We start from the raw sequence: 27857 nt of genomic DNA, 5'->3' as shown, positions 1-27857 counted from the left end.
CAGGCCCATCTCCCTACCCTTTCTTTTTTTTTCCCTTTCCCCTTTCCCAAGGCGTGGGTCCCCCATCCCATTTGTCACGGAACCGGGCCGAACGCCCGTAAACCGTTGACACATATATAAGTAATAATGAAAGCAATCCCCACATTAAGCAACGAGCTGTCTCCTCGTTCTCCTCAAAGCCCTTTCTCAGCAGCACAGAAGAGGCTGCCTGAGCTGTTCCTGGAAGACCGCGCCAAAACACAAATGCATTCAGCCTTGTGCTGAAAGCAGGGAACAGGAGCCTAAGTTCAGAGCGCAGTCAGCTTTCATCAGCCCCTGCTCGATCCTCACCTACCCCCAAAAAAAAAGAGAGCTGGAGGAGAGGAGGCAGAGCAGCTTGTGAGCCGCCAGGCTTCCTGCTGCACCGTGCTTCACTCATGCCATCGCTGCTACTCATCTGCTGCTCACCCTTCCCAAAAGGATACTTGCTTTCGAACCAATTTTTTTCTGTATCCCTGTAGTTGCGACTGCCTGTACTTGCCCATTTCTGTCAAAACAATGACAAGCCAAGTAACTCAAATTTGTAACCTCAGCAACAGCCAAGAAACTATTAGACAGGAAAATCTCATTTCTTGTCCACCTGCCGCAGCTCATTACAAGTTTGCTCTGCATTCATACAAGTTTCACTGCGTAGCGCAAGACAAAGAAAACTCCTTATGTGACCCACCAAGCACCAGCTTCAAGAAAACTCCTGAGTGATCAGAACATCCTCATCAGGAGAGGATGGGGTGGCACGTGGGCTCCTACTTGTGCCTACAAGCAGTTCTCTGAAATTTCTGCATAAACAGAACCGTAATCCAGCACGTAACCACATTAATTTTTTTTACTTATTAGTTGTAGGGACTCTGTACAGACAGTGTGTCAAGCAATCCTGGTACTTAACTGACAGTGGAGATTGTTTTTGGACTTTCTCAACCTGCACTTGGCTTCTGTTTCCCCACGAGGTGTTACAATTATTACAACAAAAAACTAACACATATTCTGCTTGTATCTTTCTTCATGACAGCTTTTACGACATGTGCTTTAAAAAATGCAGATAACTGCATTTTTTTTCGTTTTATTTTTTCCTGGCTTTCTCTCTTTCAAGCTTTTCTGAAATAGTAACACAATAAGCAGCCCCGCGTATTAAGAATAACAGTGAATTGAGAGATTACAGCTAAGCCCTCTACTTTCTGGATTGTGCTACACCATGCTTTGTCCAGCAAACACCAGCATCCCTTATCTAGCACATGCATAGTGACAGGCAGACAGGGCCTGGACAGGAGGATTTTCACACTGTAGCCTGAATCTTACAAGAAGAAAGCAAGAAGAAGAATCTTGCAAGAAGACAGGCAGAGAGCACCCCACAACCAGGAGGAGGCAAGCTAAGCAAAGAAAAGCCTTGTTTGTCAGCACGGGCTTTGCTAAGTGCTGTGTGAGGGGAGAAAGAACCTTCTGACATCTTTTTGGAAACTGACTACAGCACGCAATTTGGTTCCAAACGCGCACAACAAATCTCATCTAGTTAAATACCGGATGGGAAACTCCAGTGCCTGGGAGAACCATCATTATAAACACAGTTTTAATTAGGGAATCAAATGACTGTGCTGCAACGGGACAGACATACCAATACATGACCACGTTGCAAACAATAGTTACAAGCACAAATAGCACAGATGCAAACATTTATTTTAGGTGAAGACACAGAGAACATGAACTATGTTGTTCTACAGATGCGATAAGGTATGTTATATAATGATATACGCCAAATCCAAAGCTGTAACCTTCAGCCTTCCCTCTCGATCTAAACTGTTGGACTGGTTTTTGACTTGACTCCCATGTTCTCTCTCATAGGCTTACATAATTACTACTCATGACCACTGTAATTTATAGCTGTAAAAGCTTATCTCAAGACAGAGTTACGGCTCGGAGCCTAGGCAATTAAGTACAAAACATTACAGAGATATTAGAATTATTTCAGACAATGGTGCAATCTGGGTGCTGCCACTATCTGAGCGAGGCAGAGGCTTATCTAAGGCTTCAGCCATTTCTGTTTGCTGGTGCAGAGCTCGAGTACCCCTAGCTGCATCTACGTGAGAACACGAACAAACCTCACGTCAAAACCAAAGTTATTCTGCGTCAGTTGGGGCAGAAAAAATACTTCAAATGCACTGCATCAGGAATGAGTTACTGACATTATCACATCTGTGTTACCAATCCATAAGCATTTTGTACAGCTTTTGTTTATATTTTAGAGTAGCCAAGACACAAACATTGAATCTTCATTGTTCTTCACACATCTAAAACTCAAGGAAATGTAAGAGTTTCTACGGGCCTCTGAGAGACATTATCCATCTCGCGCTAACCTCCTGCTGACCACTGTTTCTGAAGCATATAAGCATCCAAGGTGTCTTCTTTGGACAGAAAGCTTTGCTCAGCGCAGAATGCAAGCAGCTATTTACAAGAAAGGAGAGCAATGTTTTGAAACATACTTCACACAAAGTTTGATACCGCTCCCACCAACACATTCAGATAATACTTTATTTACATAAAACTCCGAGTATTGTCACTAGCCGGGTAAACTAGCTGCCGTATCTGGTGTTGGACAACAGGCCAGAGCACAAGCTGAATTTGAAACCAAAGCAAGTTCTCACCCTCATGCCGAGTACCAGGAAGCCAATCTCTTCCATCAGCGGGTACTTGCTGACCTGCTGCTGGATCTTCTCCGCTGAAGCATATGGATCATAACTTTTCTGCCCTATTTTTACATCCATTATGCACGGCTTATTAAACTTACGGGTCACGTCTTCCAGTTTCAGATACATATCTGTTGAAATAAACAAAACCTAGGTTAGCAGTGGGTGAAAGCAACAGAAGCAACAAAATACCTTCCACTGAGTTTCTGTGCAGGAGGGGGAACAGTTAAAGGACTCGTGTGATGTCAGGACTTGCCTCTGAACACAGCCTAAGTCACGGCCGCTGGCAGTCACAGACTCTGTCAGCACTAAATCCTAAATGCCTTCTGGTTTAGAAAATATATAATTAAAGTGTGCTGGCCTAGCACTCAAATTCCAATTACTGCCCAGATGAAACTCATGAGTGCCTTTTATTAAGCCATTAGCATATTCTAAATCACATTAACAAGCACATACAAACAGTTACTGCACGGCTGTTTTTGCAGCAGAGATGGTGTTCTCTTTCTACGTGTGAGAAGGCTAGAATTCAATCCAATGTCTTTGGGTTTTTTTGTCATTTTAAAAAGGAGAACTAACATTTCACAGTGCCTCCCTGGAGAGGCAGAAATGCACTCATTTTTCTTTTCTCCCTCCTCACAGCACATCTGTTGAGGAGAACGCTCCTCACACCCCAGATGCCTCTCAACCATTTCCCCAGGTCCCTTTGGTGGCGGAGGGGGTGAAGCAAAAGCCCTCAATCCCTTGGAGCACCTGAAGATTTAAAGCAGTGCTGAAGACCCGGTCAAACAGGTTTATGTTTTTCTCCAACACGGGTAAGAGATTATTTTCCAACATGATTTATGGCATTGATTGTCAGAGCACAGCAGGTAAACCAACTCCTCCAGTGACTGCATTCAAGTTGCTGGCAGAAAGCTTGGGTGGGTCTCCAGCCCTTGCCAGGGCACTCTGTGTACTAAGAAAAAGCAGAGCATCAACGCCCTTCTCCTTCTTCATATCAGCTCCTGAAAGCCAGCTCTTATCACCCACAAACTTTAAGAAAGAAAAAAAATCAAAAAAAAAAAAGAAAAATCTTTCTTTTTTTTTTTCTGTATTAATTTTTTTTTTTTGTATTAATGAAATCTGAATACTCATGAACACTGTGTTCTTCCACATTCCTTTAGAATAATCTAAAATGGGATTACCCAAGAAAGCCAAAAACTCTGCTGTTAAAATGTAAAGACTGAAGAGGGCAAAGCGCCTTGATTTCACAGCTGTACAGACAGGTAGCAAACCAGCTGGAGTCCAGAAAAAGAGAACCAACAATATTCTGTTTCCACTCAGTAGACAGAGGCTCCTTCTTAAGGATAAGAAATGAAATTGGCTTTTATTATTTTATACGTTCTATTCAGAGCTTCAATTTTTACACCATCATCATCATGATGAAATGATCCAATTCCCCAAAGCGCACACACATCAATCAGAGAAAAAGATTCCATTTAAGCCCTAGATGCTTTCTCTGTCTATAAATGGGACTAAGCATGTTTTTAAATGTATAACCATGCTCAAAAAAACTGTGTTAAATCAATATACTATTGTAAAACCCCAGTCTTGTGCTAACTCACTGCCTGAGCTTACATTACTTTTCCATGTCCTTAGGGCTACAGAATCAATGTATCTACAGCAAAAACCTCAGTTACAGACCAGCTCACTCATGTAAAAGGTCTGCTAACTGTAACCACAGGTATATAGAGGCCAAAAAAACTCAGACTTAACTTGGAGAAGCCACAGGCAGCAAACAAACACATTTGCTCATTAGATGCTCCCTAACGGGACAGGAGACCAACACACTCCCTACAAGGGAGGGGACTCTGTATCACCTGGACATTTCTTCTATTCCAAGTTTTCACGTGCAGGTCAAATTCAGCCAGATATCGGCAAAGCTCTGGGAAACAACCGCTGAATGCAAGGGTGTCCATACAACCTCTCACCTCTCAATTATTACAACAAGAATTGTAAATATCTAAGCACCATCCTTCACACCTACCATTTTTGCTTATTACTTGCATTACTGGAACCAATATACTTGTGCCATCATTCTAAATCAGTTCAGAAAACAGCAACGAAACAAAATGCAAGGTTTTCAGAACTTAGCTCCCCAAAGCAAGAAGCCAGAAATATGGTATGGCATTGGGGCAGGCGGGTGCAAAAACATCTCAGAAACTGGCTACAGTCCTTCCAAACGTTATGTTGTGAGCTGCTCCAGACTCAAACTTACAGAACTATAGGAAGCGTAGGTTACCACAAATTACACAAGTTATTTCCATGCTGTTTCATCAATCCTAAAGTACACGTACAGAAAGTAGTGTAAAACATGTTTCCATCAAAGGCACACAGAAAATCTCATGGGTGCTTGTCGTCTGCTCCACTTGCCCAAATTCCTCTTTTTAAGCATACAGCACCAAAATCCAGCATCTCTTAAGATATTTAACTTTTTATTCCTCCTATTTCAGAGCTGTTAAGCTAGAGTATCCCCCGAGACCTGCTAAAAACATAATGACTATTTTTAAAAAATGAAGCATTAAAATAACTTTGAGGCTAACACTAACCCTGGGAAATACTAATTACTTGGAAAAGTCTGCATATTATTCAGAAATGACTCCTCTCTCACACATTTTTTGGAATTATAATTAAAGTGTTCATCTTTAGCTAGCTGCTAGCTCAGTTAGGATTCTGTTACCTCTGCTCAGTGCACACCCCCACCCTTAAAAAGCTTTTTGTCCTGTAGGGAGGATCCTATGTCATTCTTGTCCACGTTGCATACAACATCTACAATCAACTAACCCCAAATCCACAAGATTGGGACCACAGCTTTTAATACAGTTAGCCCTACAGTACCTTGTAGAGTACTAAGGCTGAGCTAAAATAAGAACAGATGGATGTAGGCACAGATTCAGACATACACATGTATTGCTGCTCTACCTGTTGTAAAGGAAGTTCAGCCCTCACCTACTCTTCAAGAATCCGAGCCCAGGTACCCTTCCCAAGGTCTGCAGCAAGTGTGCAGCTGAGCAGAGGTAACCAGAGAGCTCTCCTTCCTCATTTGTTAAAAAGAAAACTGCCTATTTTTCAGGCACTTCAGTTTTTCTACATGATTGTGTAGAATGCTACTAGCCCAAAGTGCTTCTGAAAATCATGTATTCACCAAGAAAAATAGCATTCTATTGCACAAGTGGATAAAAATCTCTGGTACAGACATACTTCATACCAATGAATTAAGTTTCAAGCTATCCAAAAATAAGTTAAATTGAAATCCCCTGCAGATAAAAGAATTCATAATAAGGATTTTTGTATCTTGGCTTTGGGAGATAATCCTGAAGATATATTTCAAGCATTTAAACAAATCATTCCCCAGAGCTTCTCTTCCCCCCTTTCTATTTTGCAGTGGAAAGAGGCAGGAAGATGTGGTCTGAAATACTATTTACATAATTTATTACAGCCCTAGGAGGAGACAAAGCAAAAGACCACCAGAATTCAGTAAGTATGCATGGCACGAACCACTGCAGACGTCAGTATGTATGTGCAGAAGCATTCGGTCGTCGCTGGAGTCAGAAGTGACAAAATAAGTCCAGGCATCTGACTTGGTTTCATAATTTACAAGACACCTCTCAAAACACACGAATAAGCAGGGAAAAGCCTCAGTTACTCCCAGTAACAAAAGCAAAGAGAGGTTTGATGTTGCCTGCTATTTATCTACCCTATTCTCAGCTTCGGCAACAGAAACTACAGTCCAGTATGCAATGAGCCGCAGTGAAGCTGCTTACAAAGAATACACAGGAGCATCAAGTAGACAGCGATAGCAGAAGTCTCAGCAGGAGATATAAGAAGCTTAACATGCTCCTACATATCTTTATAACAACTTTTCAACTCTTCCACTTGTTGATTAATAAATTCCAGACACTGACAATGCCACTGTACCCAAAGTTGAAATCCAATTGCCTCGCTCCAGTTTTAGATGCGCTTTGGGAGACAGCATCAACCATCTCTCACTGGCTCCCATGCAGTAGCACTAGCTACATAGTTTCTCTGTAACAGGACAGTGCTTTTACAAGCTTTTATTGATACAGATTGCTCCATCTTTTCTGCTGAGAGGACTAAAGTTCAGCAGAAGTAAAATAAGCAGAACCTTCTTGCATACTTGGGTAAGTGCTCTTGCTCTGTGCCAGATAGCAAATCCTAGATGAATCTCATGAAGGGCTGGCATGGCCATTCCTAGTTTCTGATTTACACTCAATCCCATTCAGCTGGCAATTTTGTCCACCCACCTACATTTTTAAGCATAGCTGCCTCACATTTCCTCCTAAGTTTCTCTCTATGAAAATAAATCCTCCTAACCCACGGTAGTTCCTGCTCAGCCCCATGGTGCACAGTGCTAGTTAATTCTAGTGGTGATAGGTGGATGGTTGGACTAGATGATCTTAGAGATCTTTTCCAACCTTAGTGATTCTGTGATTACCAGTGTAAACTAGGGATGTGTTGAATTACCATATCACAGTTAGACCACATATTTTAATATTTTAAGATCATACTGTGAGTAGGAAAACTTGATTTGCAGCTTGGAGGGGACACTAAGCAAGCTCCATAACACATATAAAATTAAGGAAGGAAAAAGATAGCTCTGGTAAAGCTATTTGAGTTCATGCCAAATATGAAAGTGTGAAGAGAAATTTAAGCCAAGAATGCATTAAGTACTACCACAGTCCTCACCGCACTTCTTTTTGCAGAGCTCAGACAGTGCCTTTGGATGCCACCTTACTGCTGTCTCTGGAAAACAAGTCTATCAGGGACAGCATAAGCAAAAGAAGAGAGTTATATTGTAAAGGAGCACAGCTTCTAATTTTGGTATGTTTGCATTTAAATAGACTCACTGGCATCTTTTATTTTGGTATGTCTGAGAAGCTCCACTTCCCCAATGTGAGTAAGAAAGAGCAGCAGAAAAAAAATGTTACTATTTTAAATATATATCAAGAATATCCATCTTCTCTTGAAGAATAGCAGATACCAGGGCTTTGTTCCACTTCAAGCAGTATCACAGCACAACCAGAAGTTCTATCAAGCAACACATCTACCGAAAGAAATGGTTTTTACTATGTGGCAAGGCAATGGGATCCAACCTCAGGAGATGCGGCAGCAGATCCCAGTTTGAATGCCTTGCCTTGGACCACGCTTTTTCTTCCCCACAGCATCAGATTCCAGCTATGACAACCTGACCAGACACAATCAGGCACCCAGACCATCCCTCCAGCATGGTCCAAACCAAAGCAGCAGCTCTGGGGCCACAGCAACAGGTTCAGCTAGTTGGGAAATGTGTGCCATGTGAATAGTCATGCCCAATCACTCCTGGCCCACAGAGATAATCCCAAAGACCAAATCCAGCCAGAGGACTGCAAACTGGAATGTGGTGTCAGAGGGAAAGAAGCCTACAGAGCTTGCAACTGCCAAAAACCAGGCTCTGGAGGATTTTTCCAGGAGGTTTAAATTAACAGATAAAATTAGAACAGTACCATTTGGTGCAGTAGGTGGTGACCAGACACCGAAGTATTTTGGCAGATACTCTCGCAGCTCCAGAAGAACGCTGTCGCAACAGTCGGAGTCATAAACCTGAAATAAATTAGAGAAGGGGGGGGCAGATAATGAGTTTATAACATTCACTTCATACTTCCTATTGTACCATAATTACCACTTCTTACAGCCTTTGTTTGCAAAATTTTTAGGGTTTCTCTTTCACCTTTAAAAAACAAACAAGATGAGAGTTACCACAGACTGAGATAAGCGAGTGGAATCCTTTCTTTCAGTTTTTTTAAGTGGAAAAGATGTATCAACTCTAAGAACAATTCCAATGTGTTTGTTTTCATTTGCTGTAACTCTTTATTTATTTAATTATTTACAATTACTGCAAGAAAAACAAGAACAGTTTGGGCTCAGCAGCTGCCCTATACTCCTTGAAGAACATTTTTTTCACCATTCAAATGCAGTTCTGGACACTCTGTTACAGAATCGCATGACTGCCACCAGTTCTCTGTTGTTGTTCAGAGCGTTTCAGACTCCTTCCCTGGACATTATTTTTACCGCACAGAAGGTCGGGTTACAGACACTGGGGATAGCCCACAGCAGCTCTGAGTAACATGGTTTCCAGATGAACAGATCCATACACGCACAAGTGCAGGCTGCAATATTATTATGGCATTTAGGAGCCATCCCCACACCACTCCCTCAGCTCTGATGTTATCAGACCAGTGTCCGACCCCACAACCCTGCAGCAGCTACACAGCAGCAGCCCCCAATTCTGCTCCCACTTCAGCGTGAAACCAACAGAAGCGTGGTTAGAACACACTGCAAAGTCAAACGCAATGCAAAAGCATTAGCACCAGAACAGAGCACTGCAGCATTGGCTCAGCTCACTGCTTCATGACCAAGAGTTAGTCATGGTGGGGGAATACCAGGTGACAGAAGCTACAAGCAGTGTGCATATCAACATTAGAAATCTAAGGGGGTGCATTTTGACACTTCAGTAGAGGGAAAGCCCCAGAGCCGCACTCCCACCACTGTTTTACCCCACACAACCCCAGCCACCAGCACCGCTGCAGCATAACTGTAGGCAGAGCCTCATGCAGCAGCAGAACACTAAAATTAGGCACTGCAGGTTGGCGCTAAATTTAGTTTTCAGCACAGAAACCTCACGCAGGGCAAACTCCAACCGCCACTGCACTGCAAACACAAGGTGCTGCTCTGCACACGTCCCCAGGCTCTGCTGGCCCAGCAGCCAGCCCCAGCCAGGGCGCTGCCATACCACTGATACCGCGCAGTGACCGGGCTGCCACAACCACGTGTGCACTGTCTTATGTCGGATCACCCAATAACACCCACTCCTTGGACTGCCTCCTGGTGTCAGTCCCATCTCAGAGTTCCTACGGAGGCGGCAGAACCTCTGAAGCCCAAACCACACCAGCACACACACAATACGACACAGAGCACAGGCACACACTAACTCCATACCCTCTGCCCTGACAGCAGCTATCTCAAGCGCACAGGCTGCGGGTTAACACAAGCTGGTACGCCGATATTCCTGCACATCAAGACAGAAAACTTCGCTAGCCTCTGAGCTCAGCACTGCTGCTTCTTTTCATTGATGCAACACACCTTTGATAAGCCTCAGGTGCTGGCAGCAGAAGGCAGTGCTCTCCCAAGGAGACCACAGCGTAGCTTGCTCTTACTTACCAGCTTGAAGAGGGAAATGGAGAAAACAACTGAGGTGAAGGGGAACAGAGAAGGATCAGCCCCAGGCAGACGCTGAGGCACAGCCCCAGTCACTACCACCTTCTACAGCAGCCACCGCTGATCTCATTTCTGGGCCGGGACTCCCAGCACAGAACACAGGAGCGACTTCACACTGTGCTTATTTTCAGACAACACCACAAGCCCCACCTCTGCTCACTGCAGGAGCTCAGTGCGGCAGCAGCTCTCAGCCAGCTGATGGGGATTGCACTGCACCCAGCACAAATGCTCTTCTCTGAGGTGAATTCAGATACCACCAAGGCACAGCCCTGACAGGGAAACTGCGCATCAATTTAGGACAGGACAAGAGAGAGGAAAGACTCTTGCCCTGACTTACTTTTTAATCCCTTCCCCAGCAGCAGGGTTCAGTTATTAAAGACTGAGCAAACAACTAACAGTATGCTCTTGAGCACTTCCAAGCAGTAGGATATGATGAAGACTGCCAGACAACTGGGTGTAGCAGCCCAAAGTCAAGGTCAAATGGGGGAAAACGTTCCCCAAGTGCTATCTTCTAAATAGCCCATCCTTAATACACTGATATCAAACATCTTTAAAGGTGGAAAACTCATGGCAATGCCTTCTTCAGTATCAGTACTTCAGCATAACAGAATGAAATACATTATTCCTGTCTCTCAAGAAGTTATCTTGCCCCCTGAAGCAGTAATAAACTCCCTTTCTAAGTTTGACGTAACATACACAAATCACTTACTTGACCTTAATATAGACCTCAATCTCAGCCTGTAATATATTTATATGTCAAACAGGAATAAGCACTCAGTTAATAAAGATCAGAGGAAGTCATTTAGCATGGGCAAAAGCAAGGAAAATGGACCTTTCAGGAATCATACCCATTCTTACACAGGAGAAAACAACTTGTGCTGATGACAAAGTGCCTCAGACAGCAATGACAGGCGTTTCTGCTCCCTGCACCCAACCCAGTGGCAAGTTGGACATTTAGATGTCATTTGGAATGACAAATGTAAGTGGATTTATGATAAAAAACATCCTCAAACTAGACAAGAAATGAACCACACATCCCATACCCAGAAGGTACTGCTGCTTGACAGAGCTGAGAAACTCACTGGAGGAGAAAGGCTGTCACCCACCCTAGGATAATCTTTAGAAGTGAACCACTGTACTTCTGTTTACATCAGCAATGCACCAACATTACTGGAAAAGCAGCTGCTGTTTCCTGAACGTAACAACGTCTGTTTCTTGAGCCTACACTGATAAATATACACTGTTTGTTGCTTCACTGCACATAATATCTTCATCCAACAGATCTATAACTGCACAACACTTCAGTGTCAGTTCAGCCAGGGTAGGTATCCCTCCTACACAGGCTACATTCTTCCAATAGCACAAACTGGAGACATAAAACATAATCACTGCTGGGCTTAAAAGCAAGTAAACAGGATGCTGACATTTGGAGGGCTCACAACATGACCATTACAAATCACTGCAGCTAGCTCATAGGAAGAACGTGCCCCAGATACATTCCGTGGCAGTTCAGTAGTCCAATAGACACCATGAAGTCATAATTTCCAGCCACTCAGAATGTTTTAAGTCTGAGGCAAATTCACCATCCTTTAGTTTTCAATCCAAAGTGCACTCTGTTTTGGTAAATCTAATCCAACAGATTCATTTGTTTTTTAATGCAAACAGGGGCTGCTTGGGAGAATGGGAATGTTCTCTTCCTTATTTAATGCAGCGTGACACCAGCTCTTCTTTGTTTTGCAAAGACTACTAATCACACAACTGACTGAAGGATGGCAGAACCAATGTTGAAATTCCAACAGGAAACCCTTTCTGGCGGTAGAGACCTGTCTCCAAGAGTCCAGGCAGAAGACACCACCATGACAGAAAAGTGGTTCGAGCACAATTTGCTAAAGACCATAAAAGAGTTGATTTAGAAAATATTTATTTTTAAACATCCATTTATTTTCAAGCCATTTGAACAGAAGCCACTGAATGACAGAGCAGACCTATCAGTATGATACTGCACCTTTTCTTCTTGCTCTCTGCCATCAGCTGTCCCTAGAACAGCAGTGCTGCTGCTTGCAGAGACTCAGGACGCGCACAGCCAGCTGCCACACAGCTCACTTTCACATGCGTTTTTGAGGGGCTCCCAGACAGCAGGGCAGAAAGAGTTAATAAGCCACGCACTCAAATTAGCAAGTTTAAAACTTACAGATGATAAGGCAGCCTTAATTCTGTCTCCTTATGTGTACGCATTAGAACACTAACTTTAATTACCTGAGTGCACACAGCAATTCCCTTCGGACTCCTGCATCACCCAGTTACACCAGGCAAGCATGAGGGCCAGAAAATTGAGGTTGAAACAGCAGCTGTGAATTGAGCAATTCATAACTGCATGGCTTCACAACTCAAAGCTCTCACTTCTTTTTCAGTGTAGTAGCATCACGTTTTGACTTGTGTCTGCAGGATTTCTCAGCTACGCCTGGAGTTGAGCCAGCTCTGTTTATGTTCAAAGATTCTGATACCAGAATAATTCCAAAAGTTAAGCATTTGCAAATGCTATTACGCTAAATGCTATTATACTGAGTTGCTTACCTATTCAAAATAGAGCTGTACTATACATTAGATTATAATTATTCATAGAAGATGCCTGCAGAAAGAAAATCAGGACATAAAACAAATCAGTATATATTTACATTTCCACAATCTGACCATGCAAATGAATTTGCAAATAAGAATGGTGTACACCCGCAGCAATTACATCCTCCTCCTCAGACTCAGGGGAAAAAAAAGTTAGAGAAAGCAGTCAGTCACCTGAACTTCCACAAAACGAAGGCTGGGAAAATGAGAAATCTCCCCCAGAATATACTTATTTGGTGACGTTTGCCAAACTAGTCATTTTCTAGCAATGCCAAAAAAAGAGTAAGTCATACTTTATCCACTTCCACATGTTTTATATAGTCAAAACTAGGCTGACTCTAGCAAGATTTGCAGCCTCACATACAGAATAATCTTCACAAGAGATGAAGCAAATCCTGACCCGTTTCTGAGGATGCAGCAGTTTTCAAACCTTCAGCAGGCAGCAGCAGCAGCAGAACCTACCAGGCAGTGGTCAGGCTCAATGGCAAGGCTGAACAAACCCCATGGCAGAGCCATGATGAACAGCAGTGGATGCCACATGCAGCAACATGCTCCAAAACCACAAGAGGCGAGCTGGGTGCAGACAGATTGCCTGGTCCCTCTTTCTTTCCACTTCTTACAGAGGCAAGGCAAGAAGGTTGCTTCCCTTTTCACAAGACAGCAAACTTGCATCTTGTCTTTCTTCCCACAAGATTCCCAAGCAACAAAAGATTAACAATAAAGCAAGTTTAAATTATTTACTTTACCCCCTCACACCCTTTGTATCTGCTACAAGCCACCAACTGGGTACAGAACTGGGCAGTGGGCATCACGACCTTCTCAGTGAGAAATGCAAAATTAGAGGTTGTTTCCTCACACACCTCTTGCCACAGAACTGAGCTTCCCCTTGCCCTCCCAGGTTTAAAACTCCTTGACTTGATCAGATGTTAAGTTCAATGTCTCTTGGGTAGGAGTTGCAGTCTTCAATGAACAAGAGCTCTCTGAAGTCAGAGATAATTATTCTTTCAGGATGTGCCACAAAGTCCGATCCCTCAGGCACCGTAACCAGATGCAGCTTTTGGTTTTATTTTTTAAAATAAGCACACACTTAAAGAAAGTACCCAGGAAAGTAGCGATGGCTGTGTTTGCATTAACAGCATGAACATGTTAAGCTGCCTTCTAAGTAGGTAAAGAGACTCTTAAACTGAATATAGTCCAAAAATACATAGCAAAAAGCATATGAAGTTCACTACTCCAAAACCTATGTTTGGTCAGTGCACATACAACAGACACTGGAGCAGAATTTACACTTGGTACTCTCCACGAAAGTTGAAATTAAAAAAAAAAAAAAAAAATTACCTAGCTAGTCATCTGATAAGTTTCAAATTTAAGACACTAAATACTTCTCCCTCTGGGGAGGGACTTTTTACAAGGGCATGTAGTGACAGGACGAGGGGAAATGGCTTTAATCTGGAAGAGGGTAGATTTAAACTAGATATTAGGAAGAAATTGTTTACTGTGAGGGTGGTGAGACACTGGAACAGGTTGCCCAGTGAGGTTGTGGGCGTCCCCTCCCTGGACGCACTCAAGGCCAGGCTGGATGGGGCTGTGAGCAACCTGGTGTAGAGGGAGGTGTCCCTGTCTATAGCAGGGGGTTTGGAACTAGATGATCTTAAAAGTCCCGTCCAACCCAAACCATTCTATGATTCTACTCTTCCTTCTTAGTTCAACAACATTTACCATTCACCCAACAGTGCTGTAGTGATGCTGTCCTGGAGTAACTCACTCAACAACTCAAACCACGAGTGGCCAGAGAAATCTAGCAAATCTTAAGGCCAGTCAGTCCCTCTGCTAATTCCCTTGAAGTAGCATGGTACAAGCAGTTTTCTCATCTATCTTTACAGCTGTTGCAGTTCTGTTACTGCAACACATGAAGTGGCGCAACATGAGTACTGCTTTGCATATTAAGGGATGATACTGACCTGGTGAGAAACCAAGACCTTGAGACACCCAAATCCTGCTAGATGCAAAACCAAGCTGAAATGATGGTACCAAGAGGGTTTGCACACAAACTTTCTGTTCTAAGATGTTTTTGGAGTAAATCCAACTGCTTAACAAGTTTATCACTGGAAGTACTGAAAGAGAAGTAAAATGGTAGAACGGAAAATAAGCCAGCATCACCGCCCTGCGTTCTGTGAACACTACCAAGCATTACCCTTTGTTTCTGAAAAGCAGTCTGATCAGAGCTGAAGAGCCACACCAGGCAGTGACAGAGAACAAGGGGTGGGAGGAACCCTGGAGCAGTTATATAGGCGAAATTTAATTTTGCATTTCAAAGAGACAGAAAGGGAAGACAAGTCCTGACAGACAGAAGTTGGATTTTTCTGACACTGCAACAGGCAGCCCCCGCAAAGAGCTTACCATAGCATTACCCTGAAGGTGCAGCTTCACAATAGTTTAAAACAACTCAGGCTTGGGCTGCCACAGCTTCACACACATTTTCATCCCAACCCTATAGCAGCGTTTGGAGTCCCACACACTTCTGCCCTGCGCAAAACTGGAAGTTACAGAATCAGCTATGGGCCCACATGTTCCTTTCACTCATCTGGTGGATGAGCTCATCAGCTGCTTCCCCAGCCCGCAAACAACCCTCGGCTCACCACTGGCAAGAAAGGAAAGAAGCAGTGCTGTACCTGGGACAGAACACAGAAGGAAGGGGAGATAAAACAAAAAAAAACAGTAATAACAGCATTCCGAAACCCTGGCAAGCCTTCCACCATAGTCTGCTGCAGAAAGGCAAAGGGAAAACAAAATCTGAGTACATGGTGATCCAAGTAATTGACTTTGCTTTGTCTTCAAGAAGAGGGGCTCTGTTCACCATAAATGAATTGAAACTTCTCTTAAGTAGCTGATCAAGTCTGAAGAAGTTACTGCTTGCACAGCCCTCTAGCGCAGCAAGAATGTCATAATGCAACTTAATCCAATGTAACATACTGTGGATATGCACATTAAAACCATACTTTGTTTCATTTTCAGCATTACCTACTCTCAGTAGGATTCTCCCTTAAAATCAGGTTGATGAGAACAGGACTTTTTTTCCTGCTTGCTTGCACTGCATGGACTGTAAGATACTTGGTTTATTACTAACTCTACCCAGTAGTTCCTTGCTAGCATCAAATTGCAATAACAGCCTTTTACTGTCTCCCTTTATGAGTCTTTCTTAGATTTATTAAAGGGGACTATAGATTATTGTGTGGCACACAATGTACAAGTACAGAGAACAGATGCTCATCAGACTCACCTGCGTTCATTTTCTACTGCAGAGCATGTCCCTCCCAGACTTGTTTTTGCTGGAGGGTTCAAGAATCACAAAAGTTTGCCACACTTAGTAAGACTTACTGTCCTGGTATGGGAGGCTTTAAGCCACTTCATAGCAATCTGAAGCATAAAAAAATCTGAGGGCTCATAAGACACTGGAAGAAACTCAGCAGATTCTCAGTGCTCATCTTTCATTCCCCTTTGCTTGTTATTCCCTTTTGCTTGTTGTTATTTAAAAAATAAACAACTACAAGTGGCAAGTATTTCATAATTTGGTCAAAGAGTCATTTCCTTCTCATTAGCTGAAGAGTACCACATGTCCTTCCTCTTATTAGAATACCACTGCCCAGGCTCCTGGTTTCGAGTGCAGAAAACATGGTCACAGTCAAGATAGTTTCATACACTGCTGGGGAAACCTAAATTTGCTTACATCCCCAGCAAAACAGAATGCCTCCAGGACAACTTCTCAACTGAAGGGACGATGCCAAGGGCAGAAAGGGAGTGCATCAGAACACATCCACTATATTTGCAAATAGCTAATTTGTAATACTCCTGTACCATCACCTCTTCTAGAGACGCAGTAGATCTGAATGAGGCACAACAAAAGATAACATTTCAAGATACCGAGCTTCAGCTCTGAATGCAGTAATTAAAGGTTTGGTCGAGGCATTGCATCCCTCAAATACGACACTGAGAGAATTGCGCATGCTATTTCTTGAAACTTTGTCCATAGAAGACTTACAACCAGAACTTCAGCTGGAGACTTGATCACAGGATAAGGATATTTTCGCACACAATAGCAGCAGTATGGCCATCATCCATTCCTTTTTCAGTCAAGAATTATCATCTAAATTAAGACTATAAAACCAGTTAGCTGAGTTTACAAAATAGGGCAATTCATCCTGAAGCAAGACACAGTTTCCCTCCCTGATCCCTGTCATCTTCTGTCACTAGCAGAGAACAGTTTACAGAACACAGGCTGCTTTATCGTGATTTGTGCTAGATAGGCTGGAAGATGGCTGAGCCTTATGAGTCAGTTCTTGCAACTCCGTGCAAAAGCTTCCAGGCCAAAACACATCTATCAGGCTGCTGGCTTGATTTTATGCCACGGAGAGGGAGGGAAGTCACTAGAAGTCTTCAGCACTGCCTAAAGCTGCATGAATGCTAATTAAAATTAGGCAATGCAAAAAGGAAAAAGAAGCATCAGGCTGTAACAAAGAGCTGCAGCAGGTTATTGAGAATTAAATAAGGATAAGATTATTGATAGTGGTCCGAATGGGCAAACTTCCTGCATGTTTCTCCTTCTCTGTAACCAACGGAACACAAGGAACATTCATGTACTTGGTAATTCTCTGACACACGTTATCCTCTAGTCACAAACTCAGACTAACAGTTACAAGAGAGCCAGAAAAAGCTGCACAAGCAGTATTAATTGCCTTGTGCCTAGGCTGTAAAATGAGTTACTAAGTTCTTTAGAGGAAAGAACACACAAAGACAGGTCATCACCCTATTGAAAGTCACATTATAATGCATCCAACAAAAGTTCACAATAACAATTGTGCGGGCAACCATGAAACCATGACTTCCTAGCTTTCAAGCACCGGACTCTCACCTAACACAAACCTCTTTTACAAGTTGGAGTTATTTGCGTCTCTTACATCCTGGCTTTGTTTTCAAGACATGTAACAAGAGTGAAAAACAATTTCTATTATCTACAGTGGTAACAGCTTCCTTGCATTCACATTATATGTCAGCAGGGCTTGAACTCTGAACTTCCAGACAACTGCTAAAGCAGTTAGCAGAGTTGTCATGAACTAGCAATGGGATGAAGATCTGTTCTCCAGAAGGGCCAGATGACCGCTGCAATTATCTTCTCCCAACCCTACATGCGGTGAATCAGCTCTCAATTCCCAGGCACTCAGGTAGAGGTAGAGGTTGACAGAGAGAGCCCAGCCTGTCTTTTTACTCCAATCCCCCAAAATCACAGATGTGACCTCGGGGACAAGAGTGTGTGAGAATTACAGTAGGACTTGCCTTAGCACAGCCTTGGAAACATCAGTATGGTAGATAATGTAATATAGAGCCATGACGTGGCAATGTCACAAGCACCAACTGTGACAATTCTGACATGCAGCTGCTAGCAAAGAGGAAAGAAAATTAACTGTTGGAAGCTGTCCAAGCTGCAAGAACTTTATCAGATAGGACAGTTTTCAAAAGGCAGAACAAGGGGAGGAAGGTGTACTTCTTGAACCCCAAGCACCACGCAGTCAGTGTAGGAGAGCAAAAGGGCAATTCAAATAAAAGTTTATGGGCACATTTATTGATTCGCTGACTATAAAATCCTAGTGTATTACCTAGTCAGTTACTGACCTTTAAAACTTCAGTATGCCGCGCTCAGAGCAGGTACACATAGTAACAGAGGTCTATGGCCCCACAAAGCAAGTGTCAGAAATCAGAACTGAAGGAGCTATCACTTTAAATTGCCCAGCAACCTTCCCTTGTCCTGTTGCATGCAAGAAGAGAAGCCCTCCATCTCTTACTGATAAACACAGAGCTCGTAAGAAAATGTAGCTGAGAAGCTAGCTTCAACAACTGTAAATTCTCTTCCTCAGCTTTAAATATTTGCTGTCCAAGCTCTATCCTTGCAGGCCCACAGAAGCAGCTGCCCTATTTAAAGCAGGACATTCCAACTTCCTCCCCCTCTTCACGGCACCAGCAGGACAGCGGTTTCTGCAAAGCTACATTCTTGATGTGACAAATGAATAAAAACCCTCTACTGAACATGACAGCTCTTAAATAGTAAAGGATAGTCATGTTAGCACACAGTGCTCTTGGGTACAGCCTGGCACTTTGAAACGAGAACTGCGTTCCCAGCAGAGCACGAAGGTTTCACCTCACCCAGAGACTGCACTGACCTTTCCCAAGCACGCTTTGCTCACAGGTCCCAACTCACCTACCCAAAGAGATGACAGTCGGAGGGCCAGCAGGCTTCTTCCCTTCCCTCCACTAACACCGCTGCATTAATCATACTGTTTCAGCATGTACACATGCACTGGCACGAAGCAGGCTGAACTTAAATTCTGAAATGGGCAGAGAAGTAGCCTGCTTTCATGGATTCCTTAGTACACACATGTAGGCATCTACTGTGATCACACGCTGCCTTGTAGCAATTCACATTCTTTACTGGAAACAAGTCGCATAATCTATTAGAATGAAGTTTCAAACACGGCTGTTTTTCTGCTTCCACATCTCTGCGTGCTGCAGCCTCCCGAAACTCCTCTAAAAGCAGTCCTTTGCAGTGCGTCCGCCTACGCACCCTCACCAAGCAGTCTACATTAGATGGAAACAACCGATCATCAGTGCAGATACTCCTTAAAAAACTGCAACCACTCTCTTACAATTATTTCCTCCAGATCTTGCTGCTCATATCTACTGAAAACAAAGTATTTGGTAGCTATTCAAGGTTAAAAAAAAAAAAAAAAAACAACAATTTTTTCAACCAGGTAAGGGTACTAGAAGATCTGCTAAAACACTTCGTGGTTACACAGCCTATGCTTCATATGAAGTTCACACCCTCAGGTACAGGAAGCAAGTTTGCAGGAACAAAACCAGATGGTATTAATTCAATAATTATTCATATTTACAGAATTCAATAGAAAGAGGACATTACCACTGGAAAATCATGCTCCAACGTGAGTTAAGCTTACTATATTTATCAAGTTACAAGTAACAGCTACATCTTATTATTCTCATTTTATCACAGAAGCAACTCATGATAAACTTGTCATACTTTATTTTTCCCCTCCCTCAGAACACAGAATTAATAACATTATTTATTATAAGGGTAGTGAAGCACTGGCACAAGCTGCCCAGAGAGGCGGTGTCCCTGCAGACACCCGAGGTCAGGCTGGACAGAGCTCTGAGCTCCTGATGGAGCTGGAGGTGTCCCTGTTCATTGCAGGGAGTTGGATCAGATGGCCTTTAGGGGTCCCTTCCGACTGTAACAATTCTATGATTCTGTGATTTTCCCACCAGTAGAGAATGGCCATAATATTGTAGTAGAGGAAAGAATTGGTTTATTTGATCAAATAACCTTTTAATGAAGAACAACAGAATTTAGGTTTGCTTTTTTTTCCCCCCCTTCCCTTTTATTTTCTTAACTGCTAAACTGAAAACATACCACCAGGAAAACAGAATGATAAATCAATGGCAGCCTGAGTAGGGATTATTAGAGATTCCCCAGTTTTCCACTTTGATAGAGTGGAAATTCTTCCAACGTTGTCCAATTCTGAGCAGGCTGGCATACACATCATAATTTCAGATCGCTATTAGTATTTTGCACTACAGCGTTTTGCTTAAGTTTCCTGCAGCTTCAAACACTGCAGGTAGCCCCTTTTGTTTGGGCTGTACCAGCCAGCACTCTGCTTTGTGCTCAGCAGAAAATATCCCTCGTGTGCCCAACAGGAACAAACTTCTGATGCTTTCCTGATGCAGGCAGCATATTCTTGCTACCATAAACTACAAAGGTTCTCAATGGCTTCAGCTGAAGTGGTTTGCTTTACCCACAAGTGAAGGAGGGCTTCTTTCTGGCCCAGATAACTGATAATATCAATATAGAGAAAATAGTTAAAGGTGCTTACGAAGTCATAGGTGCAGAAATGAAAAGATAGCATGATTAACCTGCATACAGTCAGAGAGAACCTTCTGGTGTGATCTTATCAACAGACTCACTGTCTAATCCTGGTGAAGTGACAGTCTGGGACTATTCTGTGTTCCCACGCTTCACGGTGCAATAGATACAACTGATGAAGGCTCCAGCAGAGAAGACCTGAGGAACAACCTTCAAATCTACTCCAGCTCTGTCCTTGCAGAACACACCAATTCCTCTGTCCCAGAAGGCTTTAGAGGATCTAAAAAGATTTAGCTTTCCAAACTGACACTATTTCTATTCCACCTATTTCCAGAAGATAATCTCAACATAAGTTTAGCTAGAAGCACAACTGTTTCATTTCTGCACTGCTTCTCATCACCTTCTCTACCTGATCGCCTTTTAAACAACCCCTTGTCTCAAGGAGTGGTAAAATTTTCCTTCCCCTGTTCTCTGGAGGCTCATTAGCCTATCCCAAGGTAATAAGGTCTCTTCACAGACTAAAAGTGCAGTGAGCCACATCACCAAAATGGGGCAGTCTTGCTGTTGTTCTCACTGCTTATCAGTTTAACTTAGAGAAAACTTCCAACAAGTCGATTGTATTCATCCACACCTGGAAAGCATCAGCACAGCGTAAGATAAATGGCTGAACAGGAGGAAAACCCTTTCCCTTTTGGCAGCAATAAGCTATTGTATCAACACAAGCTAGATGTAGGAGTCCGTACCTTACACTGAACCTTACAACCTGCAGTAATCCTCATCTTGTTAGAAACATATGGAGTGCTTAGGTGTCTATACTTGGCACCATGTGGTTCTTGCCTGAGAGCAAACATGATAGCAGTTAATCACTGAGGAGCTAGAAATCCCCAAGACCTTTCTCCTGTACTTTCACCTATATAGCATTTTCTCTCCTTCCCTTCTCCCACAGAAAGGCTTCCTAATCCATGCAATCGTGTACACATCTTTTCCTTTCTGCATCATTCTTCAAGAATTGCCAACCCCTTTTCCCAGATGGCTCATAAACAAAAAACACTCAGTGTCAGAAGTGACTTGGCAAGGCTCCAGAAGACATAAATGAATATCTTTGAAACTCAGTTGCATTAAGACCTGATTTCTTCCCCTACGACAGGCTCTGATAACAGGGGCACTCTTACTTCAAGTTTTTGCCAAGGGTCTTGCTCACAGCTTTTCACATGAGTCTGAGCAACAGGCAAGTGAAAAACCTTGTTCTGAGAAAGGTCAAGCTGTTCCGAGCCATGGTCAAGCTTACTCCTCTTGCCCTCTGGCTTTAGACAGTAATAGTACTTGAGGATTTCACAGAATAGTAACCAACCTGGCACTCAAAGGCATCCGTTCAAGCTTTCTCCTTCTTCTGAAGAGTTGCCATTCAGCCTGGATTGTATCATTCTTAACCTCACCTAAACAGGAGTCACTGGGAAACCTCAGAGAAATATTTACTTCTAGGTTTAACTGGCTCCTGCTGAGCTCCTAACTAACTCAAGAGCTGCTGTTTTGTCTAGCAGTCCTATCATGAGAATTGAGTAACGCTAGTATGCAAACACACTGATAGCTTAGAGTACGTCGCTCAGCTAGTTTTATGTGAAACATTTCCACAAAACACATAACATCTTTGGTAACTGACATTAATAACCTTAAAAGAAAAAAAAAAAAAACAAAATGAAGAGAGCATCTCAAGGGTCTCAAGGCTCTTCATTCACCCTGCATGAAGATTTCTACAGTTATGTGTACCTGGTATAAAGGGATGATATATCAAGATAATATTGAAAAAAACGTGGTCACCTACAACAGGCAGGTGGTTGGTAAAGAAACAAGACTGTAAAAACAGTTTACCTTCAAGTAAGATAACCAGCAACAACTTTCCTGGTGTGTTCTATCCAGGTTACTGATAAAGCCAACTGGAGATGAGCAATAGGCTTGGTTCACAAGGAAAATACAACAAACTGAAGTTAAAGCAGCTAGAGAATTGCTCTTTCTATTGACATTTTAAAAGAACTGGATTTTAACACAGCGAACGGGCAATATTTAAAGCAATAAAACCAGACTGGATGGGCGCATAAAAGACTAGATTTTAGAGGCAACTAATTCCAAGAGAGTCAGCAACATGAGAAGGAAAACCGAAGGGATCCCACATACCACTCCTTAATCACAGATGAAGATCACACAAGGCTTTTCAATAAAGTCTCGGATATTGTGAAAACCCTGATGTCTCATAAGCAAATAAGCACGGGGATACAGATTTCAAAGGGGAGAAAGTTCTGGACAGCGTAGATACTGTGACAAGACTGTCAGTGATGTACCATTCAGATATTCAGATTACACTTTTAAAACAGCAATAATAATAATAGACTTGTAGGCGAAGAACAGCCACACTTCAGCTCAACAAGGTGGCTCTCCCTGCAATGCAGGACCCTCACCTTGTTGTAGAACTCCTGCTCCCTGGGACCTCGAGGTGGGGGCTGCAGCTGCTTCAGGACAGTCCCATCCGGATGCTGCAGTATACCTAGAAGAGAAGCAGTTCCTTCAGGGACAACTTTCATTTTTTTCAGAAATAGCAAATGCACATCAGGGACAGCCTATTTGTTCAGTTCTACTGGTTTTCAGTACGTGCACAGCAGAGAAGAAATTGGCAGCTCCCACAGAAAGCCCTTAGCAGAGTTTTGCTTGCATTCCTTTTTTTCTAGCCATCAGATGACTTTCCACGTCTAACTCTGCTCAAGGCCAACACAGTAACAGGGAACTGACATTAAAAGTTCCACCCAAAAAAAACATTCAGTTGACTATGGAAGATTATACAGACACTCCCTTTTTAAATAACTGATAAGTTGCTTTTCCAGCAACACTAAGAAGTTGAAGTTAAAAGAGCTAGTACGAAGTTTAACACACTTCTTACAAGCTACATTAGAAACACATGGCCTGTGGACAAATTTCTATACAAGCTTCATTGAAAGAGCACTTCTGCATTACTGGAACTAACATCCCTGTAGCACTTCACGCTAGTTAGATACTACTGTTTGTATCACCCATAGTTACAACACAACATAGACAGCTTCATCTCACCCAGGCAACCATTTTCATCATGCCCCCAAAGAAGCACAACATCCTCCCCAGACAGCCTTAGCCACTCTGCTGCTGAGAAGCTGCATAGGAAACTCAGTATCAGAGGATACAGACAACACTGGAGAAAAGCAATTGCATCTCTGTGAAACGCGCTCTAAATTTCAACATCGCCAGTTACAGGGGAAAAGGGAAAATCCACTTCTGGAATTGAAATTTGCTCCTTCGATTTAATCACAGCTTTGCATAGAGTAATTTATTTTGTTTAAAAGGAAGATAAAAATATGTCAACTGCGTCCAAAATAAGTTTCATCACCAGCTTACCACTTGAGATGAGAAGCAGCAGAACAAGCCAGGCATTTTGTGCCCCCAAAAACAGTTTGTAGTTGTAACAGCAATTGTTTTCACCTTTTGGAAAGCATAATCTCTGAATGGGCAATGTCGTGCAGTCTTGGAAACAGAACAAAATCTGCAGAGCCCAAGATACTTATTGTAAAACAACCACAACTTACAGAATTTGTTTATTAGTTGGTTATGCCAACAAACAGAGTGGTTTTAAAAAAATTGTGTAGAGCGGCACTCAAGTTGCTTGCTAAAAGCTGGGCTTTGTACTATTTTTCTAGTTCTGGAAAGCATACAACACTAACTATCACATCTTCAAGACACAACAGCTTCACCCTGTGCCCTTCCATATGCACCAGAAAGCACTTAGCAAAGTGCACAGAATTTCTGCAAGACATGTTTTGAACGAATTACTTACACTCACAGCACTGAAAATGGTTTTATAACGCACCTCGAGATCTACACATTAGCACTAGTGATAAGACAAGAGGACAATCTACAAGGCAGAAAGACCAGGCAAACATTCCTAGAAGTAGAACCCACAAACTGCTCCACTGATAAAGAGAAACCTGGACTTGGAAGCCAAATAAGTGCTTTCCACCAGAACGCGGCACTTTGGATCAAGGTGGATGACAAGAGATTAACATAACATGGTGTTGTCTGAAGTCCCCTTGTACTCAGGATTTCTTGACTGAATAGAGCTCCTTCCCTGCATATGCAACAGAGACATGCTGGAAACTAAAGACTCATCTTTCAGCACTCACCACAAAATCCAAAATCTCCTCCTGATCTACAACAAGAGATACCACCACCTGCAGATCATACTAACGTAAGAACATTGGTCATGGCTTTGTTTTAGGGTTCCCGGAGCTCTTTAGTATACACAGGGGAAGATTTTGTTTTAATAAATGAATTGGCAATTTAACATTTCTGAATAAGAGTAAGAACTACACCAAAATCCAAATACTGAAATACCTCAGTAATATTTTTCTACTGCTCTGCATGCTAAGCTTGTGAGCATACCGAAGCTCAGATCTTTAGAAAAAATAACCAATACATACACAGGTACATTTCCAAAAAAAATTTAAAAGATACATTCAGTCCACATTCTTCACCTGTTTTGCACAAAAACGCTCAAAAAAGTAGCGTATCTCATCAGCTCCTACCTCTTCCTGCCTACAGCCCAAGGCAACTATCTTACGTACTATGGGATTTGCTCTCTTTGGGGGAAGGCACTACTGAACAGAACATTCAGCCACGCATCACTCCAAATGCCCAGAAGTCTGATACATGTGGTGCAGGGAGGCTGCTGGAGCCCTTTTTTTTTTTTTTTTTTGCACAGCAGTGACAGCCACAGGAAGTAAATGGAAAAGGGAAACGTTATTAGAAAGGAAGAGAACTGACAGCTGAGAGATTTTAAGGTATACTAAAACAACAACAAAAAAAATACTTTGGATACCTTCAAGTCCTCCATATGTTTGTATGTGGGGACAGTAGGGAAGCTGAGCCCAGAGAACAACAGTGACATGCAGGAAGAAGCTTGGCAAAAGAAGGAAGGCTCTGAGTTTCAACCAGCAAATAGTTCAAATACAAATGCCAACGGGGTACATCCTTCAAGGCACATTTGTCATGTTTTGTACATAGTAACAGAGATATCCAAATAAAGAGGAGTACTGGTTTTATATTTTTTCATTTTTTAAAATGCTGAAGTTTTAATGAGGTAGGAAACAGAAGAATAGAAAACTGCAGGAATGGGCGACTACTGCAGGAAAAGACAGAAAAAGCAGTGGAGAAGGTACAATACACACTGATCTCCTTATACAGACTTCCAATTACCACAGATTCTGGTGCACAGATCATCTGTGATATTCCTTACCAGTGCTATTAGTAACTACGTATATCCTCACATCTGGCCACTAGCTTCATAATAAAGACACCACAGGAGCAGCACTGCGGAATTATACATGACCCTATATCTTTAGCATCTCAACTGCCTGTACTCCTACAAACATTATCTGTAAAGACACGAAACAAGAAGATTCGGTTATGAAAATAAGAGAACTGTGAGTACCACGGAGCAGCTTTGGTCTTCATTAAAACACAAAACTCAAGCTCCTAGGGTGAGAACAGCAGGGATAGAACCCCTGCAAGAAAGCATGAGTCTTGCTCCTAGATCTAGTGGCTCTGGCTTTATCTGATCCATTTGAGCCATGCCCACAGTATGGATGCTGCACCACCCAGGTGACAACAGTGATAAGAAGTGACGTGCCAAAGGTGAGTCCTTTTTGCCCAACCCCACTCCATGTTACAGAATATGATAAGTGAGGTAGACGTACGGGAGCGACTATACCCCCTAGATATCTATTGCACTGGTGCAGCAGGGGCAGGGGACGAGAATTACCCTGCTGCACAAATTATCGGCACCAGGACACACCATGAACACGAGCTGCAGATAAGGCCAGCTCACGGTGCCATCACCACTGCAATTCCACCCACTGACAGCGAAGGGCTGGTGAAGTTCAGCCCTCGGCCTGCTCAGCTCCCATGGGCAGGGTTCAGAGGCAGCGTAACAGCATGTTCCCCTTACAGCTATTCTCAAAGGTCACCTCGGAAATTGAATGGATGTGTACGTTTGGCTCAGAGGCAGGAGTTATACCCGACTTGATGTTTCAGAAAGGTGAGAGCACCCTTTGGCAATGCTGGCTCTGCACTGACCGCTGCCTCTGCTGAAAGGAACCTTTATCGGAAGGGCCAGCACCTCTATCCTCGGCCTGAAATCAAAATGAAAATCAAGAGCTGGTGGAAACATGCTTTAAAAAACCCTACATCCTCACAATATCCATACCACTGTGCTGCTCATTAGCCACCACTCTAGGCTTGCTTGTACGTACCACCAAATTGGTAACCACCTCACAAGTTGTCCCTTTCCATGTAAATTCATATATGTGTTTGCGGAGAAGTGCTTGGAAGGTGATCAGCTGCTTCGGGCCCCTGACACGTGCAGGCATGTGGGCCACCTGCGGCTCAGTGCCTTGGACGCACCTACCAGGCCTCCAGCACGGCTCCCTTCACTTCCACCTGTTAAGGCATCAGGTCAATGGAAGCCGAACCACGGCTGCCAGGAGCCTGCCAGCCAGCTCAGCGGTCCTGACGCACCAGTGTCATCAGAGAACGACCAGAAGAGAAGGGAACCACCCCGGGCCCCTCAGAGCCCCCCGGAAGCAGCAAAGCAGGCACTCGACCGAGCCCACCGCCGTTACGTAACCTCGCGCAGCACCGAGCGCCGTCCGCGCCGCCGGGCCCGGGGATGCCGCGCCGCTCCGGGCCGCAGGTAGGCAGCGACGTGAGGAGAACGGCAACGCACCACCCCACCGCCCCCCGGTCCTGCTCACCGCCTTTATCCTTGCCGTACATGTGCCCGGCCACCTGGTGCGACAGCGGCACGCAGCCGTTCAGCCCCCGCCGCCGGCCCCCCGCCGCCGCCGGCAGCACGGCCACCGCGGGGCCCGGGGCGGCGCCTCCCGCCTGCTGGGCCGCGGCCTCCTCCGCCTCGCCGCGCCCGCCGCCCGCGCAGCGCCCGCACCCGCCCTCGGGGTGCCCGGCCGCGGGTGGCGCCGGCCGCGGGGGCTCCGTGGCCATTTCCCGAGGGGGAGGGGAGGCGAGCAGCGGCGGCGCTGCGCCGGGCGGGGCTCAGCGGGCGCTGCGTGCCAGGGCGCGAGCGGCGAGGTCCCGCGGCTCCATCACCCCGCTCCCTGCCGTGCCGAGCCGAGCCGTATCGTGCCGCCCACCCCGGCGCTGAGGCAGCGACTGGCGGCGGCACCGCCCCGCTCCGCCCCGTGCCGCTCCGCCTC

General features: G+C 43.9%; 1 protein-coding gene across 1 annotated transcript in view; it reads right to left on the bottom strand.

Moving 5' to 3' along the window:
• IPMK (inositol polyphosphate multikinase) overlaps positions 1 to 27797 on the bottom strand; it is a 36011-nt gene extending 8214 nt beyond the window's left edge. The window contains exons 1-4 of the mRNA XM_021400695.1: positions 27399 to 27797; positions 23025 to 23110; positions 8255 to 8351; positions 2673 to 2845 (exon numbers count right to left, since the gene is read on the bottom strand). Coding sequence (XP_021256370.1) covers positions 2673 to 2845; positions 8255 to 8351; positions 23025 to 23110; positions 27399 to 27645 — 603 coding nt within the window. The 5' untranslated portion in view covers positions 27646 to 27797. The remainder of the gene's footprint in view (positions 1 to 2672; positions 2846 to 8254; positions 8352 to 23024; positions 23111 to 27398) is intronic.

Source organism: Numida meleagris, chromosome 5 (assembly GCF_002078875.1).
Source record: "Numida meleagris isolate 19003 breed g44 Domestic line chromosome 5, NumMel1.0, whole genome shotgun sequence".
In the NCBI taxonomy this organism is placed as follows: Eukaryota; Metazoa; Chordata; class Aves; order Galliformes; family Numididae; genus Numida; species Numida meleagris.
Note: the sequence above shows the minus strand (reverse complement) of the source record. Positions and strands in the feature narration are given on the sequence as shown.